We start from the raw sequence: 13,042 nt of genomic DNA, 5'->3' as shown, positions 1-13,042 counted from the left end.
AAAAAAAAAAAAAAAAAAAAAAAAAAAAAAAAAAAAAAAAAAAAAAAAAAAAAAAAAAAACATTTGTAATATGTTACCATCTTTACTCGTTCAAACAATTTCACCTTTTACTTCATTCCTGCAGTATATAAAAACAACACAAACTATTATTAAACAACCTCACCAATATCTTCCCTTGTCCCCACTCTGGAGCATTTCCTTGTACGTGCACTTCATAGAATTCAACTTGCTACCCTTTATCCCAAATTCATCACTCTCCTCTCGTGACAAATCCGGAAATGGAGATGAAACCGCTGACTTAAACATGGGAGAAGAATTTTCATCAGATTGTGTATCGTCAAAAAACTCCAATCTCTTAAGTACTGATGTCTCCATTCCTTTAAAATTCTTTGAATTTGAAGCTTCTTTTTCCTCGACGCTATTGCAATTAGCACCAACCCTTGTAACAACATCTTTTGAACCCCAGAGATTCAAAATGGAAACAAGAAAATGCAACCATGAAATTACAAAACCAAAAACCCAATCAATAAATGGGAATTTATGCACAATCATACTAACTCTTCTCATAATATCATCAAATTTCTCCGGTAAAACTTCTGCATCACAGACAAGAACATCCATCTTATCAAAGAGACACTTGGATGGAGGGAAAACGAACTCCACTGTATGCTCAATATTGAGGATGTGATCATCAATGAAAGATAGCATTGCTAGCCATTGATAGAGTATGGTGTATATAAAAGGGAAAAACGTGTCAAAGCACGAGACAGCTCTTTTTGCCATCGATCCCAACGGTTCATCAAAATCTTGTGCTTTTGTTAGTGCATTGTGGCCAATTGCTAAGATTGATGCCCCACAAGTATGCAGAGGACGGCGTCGTTTGCTCATTGTTTCCGTATTTGGACTTGTCTTCTGTAGATTTTCAAGCCAAAATTGAGTGATGATTGATATATTTACATGGCAGAAAGATTCAAATTTTTTTGTAGCTAATAAATCTTCAAGATCGACAATATTAAAAAAGAAACTGTACGTAAATTATGAGCCATTGATGTTTATAAGTATTGCAAACTTTTCTTTCTAATCTGTAACATGAACATGATGATACCTGATCCAAAAATCAAATAGACATACATACAAACGCTAATGTTATGCTAATATATATAAACGCGGATTTTTCGCCCACAATGCACGGCAAAGTGAAACCCATTCATTAGTCATGTGAGCAAAATTCATACCATATTCAATAGAGAAATCCCAGAATTCAAGATCTTGCTAGGAAGCCTCCAAAGGAAATTCGTGAGAACTTTCATTTCTCGTTATTTTGTAAAACTGAAAAATTCGAATCCGTCTTAAAGAAAATACTCGAGAATTCTAAATATCCATGTATTTTGCCAAATGTTTCTCAAGACTTGGAAAATTTTGAATCGAAGCCAAAGGAATAGGCACCTTAATCGAAATACATGATGAGATTAGGTGAAGGAAGGTTGTCTGCATGCGTGGACCATTATTTTTAATTTGATAGCCCTCAACTCAAACGATACGAACATTCAACACATTTTTTTAGTTTTAGTAAAGTGTCAAATAATTTTGTAATTAATACAGACAACTAAAAGATCTCCATCAAAGCACTAGAACATATTTTTTGCAATGTTGGATTTTTATTTAGAAAAGTGGAATGCAATTTTGAAGTAATTTAATAAAATGATACATATGTATAAATAATTTATATATAAAAACAATTAACCGTAAGATAATATATGAAAAACGATCGAACTTTACACTACTTCTTTGAAAGTCACCTGAAGCTACCCATGAGCTCCCCCTTGCTTGCAATTGCTCCCTTTATCCTTCCAAAATAATTACGTTTTAGATATTAGCTAATTGTATCCGACAACCACAGCATGAATAATTCATACGCCATTGAATGAAAATGCTTTCCCGACACCTGCCTCGTCAGTCGATTAAGACTTGATATGTTATTATAGAGCGAGCAGCCGAGCTCCTTGATGGTCGAAACACAAAAGTGGATCATAATACCAACTGTTTATGGCAACACACAATCACTCTCGGTAATTAATTATTAACCAACAAATGTCTGAGAATAAAGATGTTGACGAGCTGTTCAAATTATTGACAGACAAATCGGTTGCGAGGTTCTTAAGACAAACATAAAAATGTTGATCAGACAATATTTCATCTCTATCCCTTATGTCGTTGTTCAAATACATCTTAAATGCTCCACTTCGTCGATGTTTATTCAGCTGCATCTGATAGAGACTGTGCTGCTTTCCTACAAAACAGATATCGATGTTTGAGGTTATTTTAATCCGAAGTGGAAGAGCAAAAGTACTACTAGTTCATTTACACAGAATCTCCAAAAACTCAAAACTTTGATAACGGTCTTTCGGACCCCACGAGGAGCAGTTTTCAGAGCATTGTGCAGTTCATGCATCAAACTTAAGAACATTTAGCGAGCACTCTTTAGAGTCGGAGGTCAAAGATCTTCCAAGCAAATGAAAATTTGTTACTAGCACAAACCTGAGAAAGAATTAAGCAGCAGCAGCCAGTTGTAACTCTCTATCTGCTCGCTCCCTGATCCTTCTTTCAAGTTCTGGTCTAAAGTGCCTGATAAGCCCCTGAACCGGCCAAGCAGCAGCATCGCCCAAGGCACAGATTGTGTGGCCTTCAATTTGCTTGGTCACCTCGTGAAGCATGTCGATCTCCTCCAATTTCGCATTTCCCACCTTCAATCTCTCCATGATCATCCAGAGCCATCCTGTGCCTTCTCTACAAGGTGTACACTGACCACAACTCTCATGCTTGTAGAAGTAAGAGAGTCGAGCTATAGCGTCTACTACATCAGTTGACTTATCCATTACAATGACAGCAGCAGTTCCCAATCCCGACTGAACAGCCTTGAGTGCATCAAAATCCATGAGCACATCCTCACATATGTTCTTGGGAAGTAATGGAACTGACGAGCCACCAGGTATAACAGCGAGTAAGTTGTCCCATCCTCCCCGAACACCTCCGCAGTGTCGTTCTAGGAGCTCTCTCAATGGTATACTCATCTCCTCTTCAACTGTGCAAGGCTTGTTTACGTGACCGGAGATGCAAAAAAGTTTTGTTCCGGAATTGTTTTTTCTCCCAAAACTGGCAAACCATTCAGGTCCACGCCTTAGTATGGTGGGTGAAACAGCCACTGTTTCGACATTTGTAACGGTAGTGGGGCAGCCATATAGTCCTGCATTGGCTGGAAAGGGTGGCTTCAACCTAGGTTTTCCTTGCTTACCCTCGAGGCTCTCCAGAAGAGCTGTCTCTTCACCACAAATATAAGCCCCCGCACCAAAGTGGATATGTACGTCAAAATCATAACCTGATCCACAGGCATTCTTCCCCAAAAATCCAGCTTCATAAGCTTCTTTCCTGGCCTTCTCAAGGTTCTTCCTTTCATTAACATATTCACCTCGAATGTAAATATATGCAGCTGACGCCCTCATTCCTACTCCAGCAATTAGACAACCTTCAAGTAATTTGTGTGGATCGTGGCGCATGATTTCTCTATCTTTGCATGTTCCAGGTTCACTTTCATCGGCATTAACAACAAGATATGATGGGCGGCCATCAGAAGTCTTGGGCATAAAGGACCATTTAAGACCAGAAGGAAAACCAGCTCCACCACGTCCACGAAGACCAGATTTCTTCATGTCATTGACAATCCAGTCAGCACCCTTGAGCACCAGATCTTTTGTCCGATACCAGTCTCCACGTTTCATGGCGCCTTTGAGAAAAGGATCATGTATGCCATATACATTCGTAAAAATGCGATCCTCGTCTTTAAGGCCACCGAAGTGGGTTTTTTCTGGAGGAGGTGGAGGTGGAGGAGGCTGTGGTGTAGAAGAAGTTGTCGCAGCCTGGGTGGTACCGAAAAATCTAGTTGCCAGGCCCCAATTTTCGCTGGACCTCCGAACCAAAGCAGTTCTTTGCAGAAAAAGAATGCTCTTTATACGTGCCTGTCAAAACAAAGACGAAAGAATAGCATAATTTGAATGCATAATAAAGAGGTATGCAGGGCTAGCAGTTAATGTTGCAAGGAAAAAAAACTCATATCCACATTTCTTCACTGAAGAAATTACAAATGCGTAGCATACTATGAGTAACTGCAACCCAAAACATCACAAAAGGCAATCATTCTCCAAACCAGACCTGCAGTACAGAGGTAGCTGCAGAAATCCCAACTATGAGGAAAGCTGTTACCATCATTATATAACGCAAAATAAAAACTAAATATCACTAACAATAAACTCAAAAAAGTGCGTAAGGGGGTGATAAACATAATGCTAGCTACTTTTCCAAATAATGCCTGGTGCTTCCTCGTAATTTATTACAGACTCACATAGAGCAACGTGTTTGTGTGAAAATAAAAATTAATCCAGTGAATTAACTTGGCACATCAACATCCTAAATGAGACCAGGGACTGAAACGAAAACAGGAAACTGGAACTCTCTCCCATGTGCAAGAGTTAGTGGCATTTGTTCGAATAAATATAACTGAAACAAACCTGGCACATAAAAAATCATGATTATCTTGGATTAAGAGTGGATAAAATCAAACAATAGTCATCTACAAATTTAAGACTTCATTAGCCTGAGTTTTGGCACATATCCTCAAGGCCTTTAGCAAACCTGATTCTCGAATTCCCTGTCCTAGAAAACCCTACTGAACTGAATTTGTATATAATCCCAATAAACAATGATAAGACAGAACACACATTCATTATTTTCAGTTCGCTTAAATATTATCCTCTTAAGTAAAAACCCAAGACTACTCATTTCTCTGGTATTATCAAGGGTGGATCTCCCTCCCTTGAGCCAACAGTGGAGTAATAAACTTTAACCAAGATATTACTGGGCAGTCACAGCTCAGATGGAGTGATTATAAAAATTTAAATCTAAATTTCCTGCAATTGTTGCTAACTGATAGCAAATTTCCTAAATTCAACATTGTATGCAAGTCAAACAAGTAAAACTAATAAAGAATTGCAATCTCAAAGTTGTCCAGGGCACAAGGCCCACCAAGGCGCACAAGGGCCATGGAGCCTGAGACGCAAGGCGAGGCGCCGCGCGCCTTATTGAAACAAGATGCACATTTTTACATTTTTTAAAAAATATATTCATCTGAGAATAAATATATTAATTTGAAATAATTAAGTCACGATCTCATTCAAAACAAAAAATAATTAATAAATTCATAGTAATGATTAACATGATTAAAATTCTTCAATCATCCAAATCAAGTTCATTTTCTTTCATCGAATCATCGGAGTCCCAAAACTTTCGGACTTGTATTCTTCTTAGTCTTCATCATTTTCTTGATAACACCAATTTCTTCTTCATCATCATCCAAAATATGTGAAATCGGTCTTTTTCTGGTTGTTATGGATGTAGATGTCATCACCTCATTCTTCTGTTCAGCGCTTTCTTCTTCTTATTCCGGTGTTGTGTTGTTAGGGTGGGCTTGGGCTTTTCGTTTTAAACAAGTAATTAAGAGCGCCTGATTGAACTTCCAAGGCTATACCAGGCGAGCATCTGAACTCGCCTTAGTGAATCGCTGCGCCTAAGATACCAGGCACAAGGTCCTCGCCTTTGACGACTATGTTAATGTGATACCAAAAAACTCCCAAAGTGCATTTGGACGAGCGGATTTGAGGTCATTCCATATCTCAAATATAATGTATCCCTTTGCCTCGAGATTAGAATAAAGGATTTGAAACTCTTTTATATAGCTCCATCCAAACGCACAGAGATAAATAAATTACTGGACTCACAACAAGAACCCTAAAGGTGCATTAATCAAATAAAACAAAATTAAGGCTTCGAAAAACAAATTGATAATTTCAAAAGTCAAAATCTCGTCTTTTTTTTTTTTATACCATTTCCACAACCGAGATCCAAACTATATAAACTTCTTCAGACATACAAAACAAAAAAAAAAATTGATCCATCGATATGATTGGGACAAATACATACCATGACGCATGAAACAGTCGTCCGATCGGCGATGGGGCTGATTATCAAATTGGAACAGGTGGTGAGGGCAATCCTACGGTCAGGATGCGAGTCGTCGAATAATTCCGTCGATAAGCAATGGGATAGAACGGTGGACGAAGTTTTTGGTATAAAAAATAATAATATTTAATTATAAATAATTTTAATAAAATATTCCTAGTAATTGTAAAATTGGCGTATCTCTGAATTCGGCTGATTTTTAATTAATTTGGGATTTTGTCTTGGTTCCTCTGAATTGACCCACCCGGCCCAAGTTCTGTTCCGTATATATTATATTATATTATATTATATTATATTATATTATATTATATTTAATTAATAATAACAGCAACTTGATGATCCATAGCAAATCAAATATAAACAAACACACCTTATTTTATATTGTTGGTCTGAAATCTGTTTGAAAATGACCTCATTGACCAGCCTCCTCTGAGCTCTTCTCCTCTCTTCTCTTCACTGTCTCAGAATCTCTATCTCAGCCTCTGACTTGGCGATTAACCCTAAATTTACTTGTCTCAAATCGATATTTTACTTCAAAATCACTTCATTTGCTGACATGAAATTGTCACCCAGAGAAATGGACAAATTGATGCTCCACAATGCTGGAGCATTAGCCCAGAAGCGTTTGGCTCGTGGATTAAGACTCAATCACGCTGAATCTGTTGCTCTTATATCATCTCAGGTATTGCTTTCTTGAAGCTTTACCGTCCCGAGGATTTTAAAAACCTTACAACATTGTTTATTTTGTTGACACCCATGTTCCGATTTATTGCTGCTTTTATATATGGTTTTCTGATTAATGCCTGGAGTTAACATTGTTACAATATTGATTCAAAAAAAAAAAAAAACATTGTTACAATATGATAAATTGATAATGCTCAACGATTTCTATTCATTAATGAAATCCAACGAATTTGATTAAAGCCAATTCTTTTGTAATCAAACATAGTAGAGAAAAAAAGAGAAATAGTAAGATATTAGATTTTTTCTTTTTTCACTCTTTTATTTCAAAAAGAGTAAGAGTAAGCATCATCCTTTATATTTTAGAAAAATTCTGCAATAGCATTTCATGGATTCAAGAAATTTAACCTTTTGAAATTATAACTGCTCATACAAATGGGTCAGAATTTTTTTCCTTTTGCTGTGTATCAAAAAACCAAAGACCATGTTTTCCTAGGTGATTTTCTAATTGAATGGTGACTTCAAACAGAGCATTAGCTTGCCTTTGATGTAAACTTTGTTGTTGGTGAATAGATATTGGAATTTGTGCGCAATGGTGATAAGAGTGTTGTGGAGTTGATGGATCTTGGGAGGCAGTTGTTGGGAAGGTAATAGTGTTACATATTTTGTTCTTGTTTTTTCCTTAACTTCATAGTTTCAGGCAGGCTGCGGATGACCTTGTTCTTAGTCAGAAATGTGAATATGAACATGAAATATTCCAGAGCCGCTAATTGTTGATTGTTTTCAAGAAGTTCTATGAATTATAGAGAACAGTGTTCGATGAATGTCGGCAGCAATCAAATAATTTAAAGATTTCTTGTATTTGCAGAAGACAAGTTCTCCCATCTGTTCATTATCTTCTGCATACGGTTCAGGTATTAATCCTGATTGTTTTGAGGAAGTATTATGTTACCTTTTGCAATTATATTCACTCGGTAACTTATTATATTTTGATAAAGTAAATTTAGCTCATGATTGCACATATAGGTTGAGGGGACTTTTCATGATGGGACAAAGTTGATCACAATCCATGATCCTATATCAAGTGAAAATGGAAACCTGGAGCTGGCTTTACATGGATCCTTTCTTCCAGGTGATTATCTGGCTAAATGGCCTTTCTTGTGTTTTTATCAACTAATGCCAGGCCATTAGTTCATCCCTTCTAGAAACCAGTATTCTTTAGCTTAGCAAATTGCCATTGTTCCTCAAAGGACTTAAGTTGAATGGACTAAATTTCTACTTATTATTTACTCTTTGAGAATAAATTTAATCCAAAATTTGTGTGACAAAGCCATGGAAGTTATATCTTTCCATCAGAAGCCTATAGCACATATGTCATAGCAAATGTTTTCATTAATTTCCCGTTGTCCTGTTGCCCATCTGTTGAGATGGCAAGAATTGCTCTTCACCTCAAAAAACACGACCTGAAACAACTCAGTACGTAGAATATTATTTAATTGGCTATAGAATCGTAATTTGTTATCATTTCTGTTTTTTATGGGGTGGAAACCAATTTTTGTATAATTTGCTATTGAAGTATAATGTTCATTTGGATTGCAGTTCCTTCTGTGGACAGGTTTCCAGAAGTTTCAGATGCTAAAATTCCTGGTGAATTAATAGTTAGGCCAGGCCAAATTTTAATCAACTCTGGAAGAAAATGCATAGTTCTCAAAGTTACTAACACTGGAGACAGGCCAATTCAGGTACTCATTCGTAAAACTTTGTTTCAATTTTTCTCTTCTTTTATATATATTAACGTCAGCATGCTATATGTTTTACTCAAACTTGGTGTCAGAACAATGCCTAGTGTATTGTTTATACGGAACTCGTAGTGTTTTATGAATTAAAATTTGGAGAAGGAAAACATAATTTTGTTAAGAAAGTTTGCGCTTTGGCCAATTAGTTTTTACTCTGCATCCGGACCTTATCTTCAGATTATCAGTCACGTTTTTTCTGGGTATGCAACTCCATGGTCACTGGTTATTGATTCAATGTTCCTTTCTCTTCGATAATAGCTTCTATTTTCTTGCCTAATTAATTGATGATCAACTAAATAACAGCTGAATTTGTTAGCTGATCACATAAATATGTTTGGGCTGTATTTTTTCGATATTTATTTATTTTCATTTCCAGGTTGGGAGTCATTATCACTTCATTGAGGTCAATCCATATTTGGTTTTCGATCGGAGGAAAGCATATGGCATGCGGCTAAATATCCCAGCTGGGACAGCTACACGTTTTGAGGTTTAAGTTTTGACCTACTGTATTTTGGACTTAGCAGTTCCATGGACAAAGTTTTCATTTATAAATCAAATCATCATAAATATCTGCTACATCTACAAAATAAAGTTTGCAATTTATATTTAACGTATTTCAATTTCAAATTCAATTGTTATATCGAAGTAAAAGTATTTCGGATGATGTTGCCTCAATTCATTTTTTTGGTTTATTAAAATTTAAAATTGGTTTTGTCAGCCAGGGGACTCCAAAAGTGTTATTCTTGTCAGGATTGGAGGTACACAAGTTATTAGGGGAGGAAATAGAATCGTTGATGGTATGGTGGATGAAACCAAAATTACTGAAGTGATGAAAACTGTACATGAAGGAGGATTTGGTGTTCTGGAGGAAACAAATGCAACGTCAGATAGCTCCTCATACAATTTTTTTTCAGTTTTTGAATTTGGATAAATTTGAATCCATTCTTGTGGTTATGAATATGCTGTCTGTGATTTTTCAGAGAAGGTGTCATTGATGAAGGATCTCCTTTTTCCCATTCAATGCATCGTGAAACCTATGCTAATATGTATGGCCCCACCACTGGCGACAAAATTCGGCTGGGAGACACTGATTTAATTGCAGAAATTGAAAGAGATTCTACTGTGTATGGGGATGAGTGTGTATTTGGTGGTGGAAAAGTTCTGAGAGATGGAATGGGACAGGCTTGTGGATATTGTTCGTTGGATTGTTTGGATACTGTTATCACAAACGCTGTGATAGTTGATTATACTGGAATCTTTAAGGCTGATATAGGCATTAAAGATGGTAATATTGCTTCTCTTGGAAAAGCAGGCAATCCAGATATCATGAATGGAGTCGTGAGCAATATGATAATAGGAGTGAGTCCACGATCCACTTGGACATGCATTTTTTACGTTTAGTCTCTAATTACATTAATTTTTCTGAATAGGTAAATACTGAGGTTATAGCCGGAGAAGGAATGATTGTTACCGCGGGAGCTATAGATTGCCATGTGCATTTTATATGCCCTCAATTGGCATTTGAAGCAATAACAAGTGGTGAGATTTCTCTGACCTTGATTTTTTCTAATTTTATTTATACTGAACATGTTTAAAAAATCATTTACTGATAAAGATGCATGTCTTTTTTCTTTTCTTTTTTTAATTTTTTTCCTGCAGTGTGTGTAAAGACGCACGTCTGCTTCACTTTCAGTTCTTATAAAGTGCAGTCAATACATCTTGTTAACGTATACTTTTCTTTGCATATTTTTGTTATTAATTATTATTAAATGTGTGTAGGCATCACTACATTGGTGGGAGGTGGTACAGGGCCTGCTGATGGAACTCGTGCTACGACTTGTACACCTGCACCATTTCACATGAAACTAATGTTGCAATCGACAGACAATTTACCCCTCAATTTTGGTTTCACAGGAAAAGTAGGAACTGTGCTCTATGTTATAAGTTCACACATTTTACAAGCCTTCCTGATTTCAGCTTCAGTTTGTTGCCGTCCCAACTGAGACTCGTGAGTGTTGATACTGTGTTATCACTCTTTTTGCCTCAAATAGGGAAACACAGCGAAAGCAGAAGGCTTACATGAAGTAATCAAGGCTGGTGCGATTGGATTAAAGCTTCATGAGGACTGGGGAACAACTCCAGCAGTAATTGATAGATGTTTGTCTGTTGCAGAAGAATACGATGTTCAGGTATCTGCTGCTTCATTACGCCAGATTAAGCCTCTCCATGGTTTTTAAATATTTAATTTATGTATGATAAGATTGGATAGGTCAATATCCATACGGACACATTAAATGAATCTGGGTTTGTGGAGCATACCATTGCAGCATTTGAAGGTCGTACCATTCATACTTACCACAGGTAATAAATTCGACCTCCTTTCTTGGATCCTCTCTAGGTTGTGTATGTGTGAGGTATTGACATTTACGCAGTGAAGGGGCAGGTGGTGGTCATGCTCCAGATATCATTAAAGTTTGTGGTGTAAAAAATGTTCTCCCCTCGTCAACTAATCCTACACGCCCATTTACTTCCAATACAGTGGATGAGCATCTTGACATGCTTGTAAGTGAATATCCTAAAATACTAATGGACGACTTCGCTTGTTGGTTAGTACCTAACCAGAAGAAAAAAGTAGAAATTTATATCCTCGGTATGGTGAAAATACATCCTTCTGCAGATGGTCTGCCATCACCTTGACAAGGACATCAGAGAGGATGTCGCTTTTGCTGAGTCACGAATTCGTGCTGAAACGATAGCTGCAGAAGATATATTGCATGATATGGGTGCAATTAGTATCATATCTTCTGATTCGCAGGCCATGGGTCGTATCGGAGAGGTGGTTTCTCCTCCAACCTTTGGCTTTCTCTACATTTGCCTTGTCACACTTCCAATGAGAGCAATAGGTGCTCACACCGATCAAACAAGATATTGCTGCTCACAGTGACAAAATTTAGGGTTTAAAATTTTTTCCATATCAAATTCAACGTTATGAATATTCTTTTCTTGACAGGTAATTTGCAGAACTTGGCAAACCGGTCACAAAATGAAGTTAGTGAGAGGGCCAGTTGACTGCAACCCATCAGAAAATGATAATTTTCGGATCAGGAGATACATTGCAAAGTACACAATCAATCCTGCTATAGCTTGTGGAATTTCTGATTTTGTTGGTTCACTTGAGGTAGAATAAATATAACTTCTAACGTCGTCAATCGTGAAAATGAGTTGAGGCTTCTATAAAGATAGTGTATCCATGTTATCCCAAATATTTTACACATGCATCTAAAAATTGAAGATATGACTCGGCTACAGGTGGGAAAGTTGGCTGATCTTGTTTTGTGGAAGCCCTCATTCTTTGGTGCTAAGCCAGAAATGGTGATCAAAGGTGGAACTATAGCATGGTCTGACATGGGCGATCCAAATGCAAGCATCCCAACTCCAGAACCGGTAACGATGATGCTACTTAATTCTAAACTTGAGTTGATTTATCAGCGGTATATTTCACCCTCGGCTTATTAAGTTGAATACTCTAGATAGCACTCTCCATCCGATAGAGGTGGTTGCTTTGTAATTTTAGCTTTTGTGATGCTTTGGGACATAATTATCTGGACACCATTTAATTAATTTGGTAGAAAATGTGTCGCCTTGGTTATCATGTAAATGGATTGAAACCCAAATTAGGCCAAATATGAATATTCTTGATCAGGTTAACAAATACAAGTTATTACAGGTCACCATGAGGCCAATGTTTGGAGCATTTGGCAAAGCTGGGAGTGCTAATTCAATTTCTTTTGTCAGCAAGGTATGGCTCTCTCTTAGTTTTCTCCTTCTCTATTCTCATGATTGCTTATGTCATCTTTGCGCACTGGCACCCCATTCACAGGTGGCTCTAGACTCTGGGGTGAAAGAGCTATACGGACTTGATAAACGGGTGGAAGCCGTAGGCAATGTGAGGAAACTCACAAAGCTCGACATGAAGCTCAACGACACCCTTCCAGACATCACAGTTGATCCAGAGACATACACGGTGACAGCAGATGGTGAGGTTCTTGCCTGCACAGCAGCCGACGTTGTTCCGCTCTCTCGGAATTATTTCCTTTTCTAGATCCCTTACAAGCTCCTTTATTTAGGTAATATTGTCATTGGAATAATATGCAAACAACTGCAACATTTGTTGCTGCATTGTCAATGGGGATTGGGCCGTTGTTTTGATACGATTTGAAGACAATTACGAAATTCAATCGAGTGGCTACTGTTGGATCTTCATGAACTACACAAAACTGAAATCCACTTTATTTAAAAAACCAGACTACCAAGCTTTCCTTGCTGCATGTCTCGCCTCCCTGATCCAAATGATTTGGCAATGCTTTGTTCGTCTAAGAACATTCTAAATTCGTTCAAGCACTGCAGTGAGGATAACAACCCAATCTTAGACCAATCAGCTCGATTCGAATACGGGTTTGAGTAGCTCGAATGGTCTCTTGAGCCAAGCTTGAATT

At 37.3% G+C, this 13,042-nt stretch overlaps 3 protein-coding genes across 5 annotated transcripts; 1 reads left to right on the top strand and 2 right to left on the bottom strand.

Moving 5' to 3' along the window:
* Positions 1-106: 106 nt before the first annotated feature.
* On the bottom strand, positions 107-1,464 carry LOC140979914 (uncharacterized). Its single transcript, XM_073445561.1, has 2 exons — positions 1,236-1,464; positions 107-912 (listed from the first exon to the last, which is right to left on the bottom strand). The coding sequence occupies exons 1-2, from the start codon at positions 1,308-1,310 to the stop codon at positions 160-162; spliced, it is 828 nt and encodes a 275-aa protein (XP_073301662.1). The 5' UTR covers positions 1,311-1,464; the 3' UTR covers positions 107-159.
* Positions 1,465-2,043: 579 nt separating this feature from the next.
* Positions 2,044-6,181, bottom strand: LOC140978583 (NADH dehydrogenase [ubiquinone] flavoprotein 1, mitochondrial). Of its 3 annotated transcripts, none has more exons than XM_073443749.1 (3): positions 6,031-6,181; positions 2,529-4,013; positions 2,044-2,277 (listed from the first exon to the last, which is right to left on the bottom strand). In XM_073443749.1, exons 1-2 carry the CDS (start codon positions 6,031-6,033, stop codon positions 2,550-2,552), a joined length of 1,467 nt encoding a protein of 488 aa, XP_073299850.1. In that variant the 5' UTR covers positions 6,034-6,181; the 3' UTR covers positions 2,044-2,277; positions 2,529-2,549. The 3 variants fall into 3 exon arrangements, with proteins under 3 accessions (XP_073299850.1, XP_073299851.1, XP_073299852.1); XM_073443750.1 differs by having other exon boundaries at positions 2,044-2,290; positions 2,539-4,013; XM_073443751.1 differs by having other exon boundaries at positions 2,539-4,013.
* A 277-nt stretch (positions 6,182-6,458) lies between these two features.
* On the top strand, positions 6,459-12,809 carry LOC140978582 (urease). Its single transcript, XM_073443748.1, has 18 exons — positions 6,459-6,751; positions 7,324-7,397; positions 7,619-7,664; positions 7,777-7,882; positions 8,350-8,492; positions 8,923-9,033; positions 9,265-9,428; positions 9,527-9,905; positions 9,977-10,085; positions 10,326-10,465; positions 10,598-10,735; positions 10,816-10,907; positions 10,979-11,108; positions 11,224-11,382; positions 11,557-11,724; positions 11,856-11,990; positions 12,274-12,345; positions 12,427-12,809. Exons 1-18 carry the CDS (start codon positions 6,626-6,628, stop codon positions 12,646-12,648), a joined length of 2,514 nt encoding a protein of 837 aa, XP_073299849.1. The 5' UTR covers positions 6,459-6,625; the 3' UTR covers positions 12,649-12,809.
* Positions 12,810-13,042: the final 233 nt, after the last annotated feature.

Source organism: Primulina huaijiensis, chromosome 6, assembly GCF_012295235.1.
Source record: "Primulina huaijiensis isolate GDHJ02 chromosome 6, ASM1229523v2, whole genome shotgun sequence".
Lineage (NCBI taxonomy): Eukaryota > Viridiplantae > Streptophyta > Magnoliopsida > Lamiales > Gesneriaceae > Primulina > Primulina huaijiensis.
This window is presented reverse-complemented; position numbering and strand designations above follow the sequence as displayed.

Bases quoted from the DNA above. Each gene is read 5' to 3' on its own strand.
- LOC140979914 (XM_073445561.1), bottom strand. From the start codon at position 1,310: ATGAAAGTTCTCACGAATTTCCTTTGGAGGCTTCCTAGCAAGATCTTG. The intron at 913-1,235 runs GTATGAATTTTG...GAAAATCTACAG, and splicing joins GGATTTCTCTATTGAATATG to AAGACAAGTCCAAATACGGA.
- LOC140978582 (XM_073443748.1), top strand. From the start codon at position 6,626: ATGAAATTGTCACCCAGAGAAATGGACAAATTGATGCTCCACAATGCT. The intron at 10,086-10,325 runs GTGAGATTTCTC...AAATGTGTGTAG, and splicing joins ATTTGAAGCAATAACAAGTG to GCATCACTACATTGGTGGGA. The intron at 11,109-11,223 runs GTAAGTGAATAT...ATCCTTCTGCAG, and splicing joins ATGAGCATCTTGACATGCTT to ATGGTCTGCCATCACCTTGA.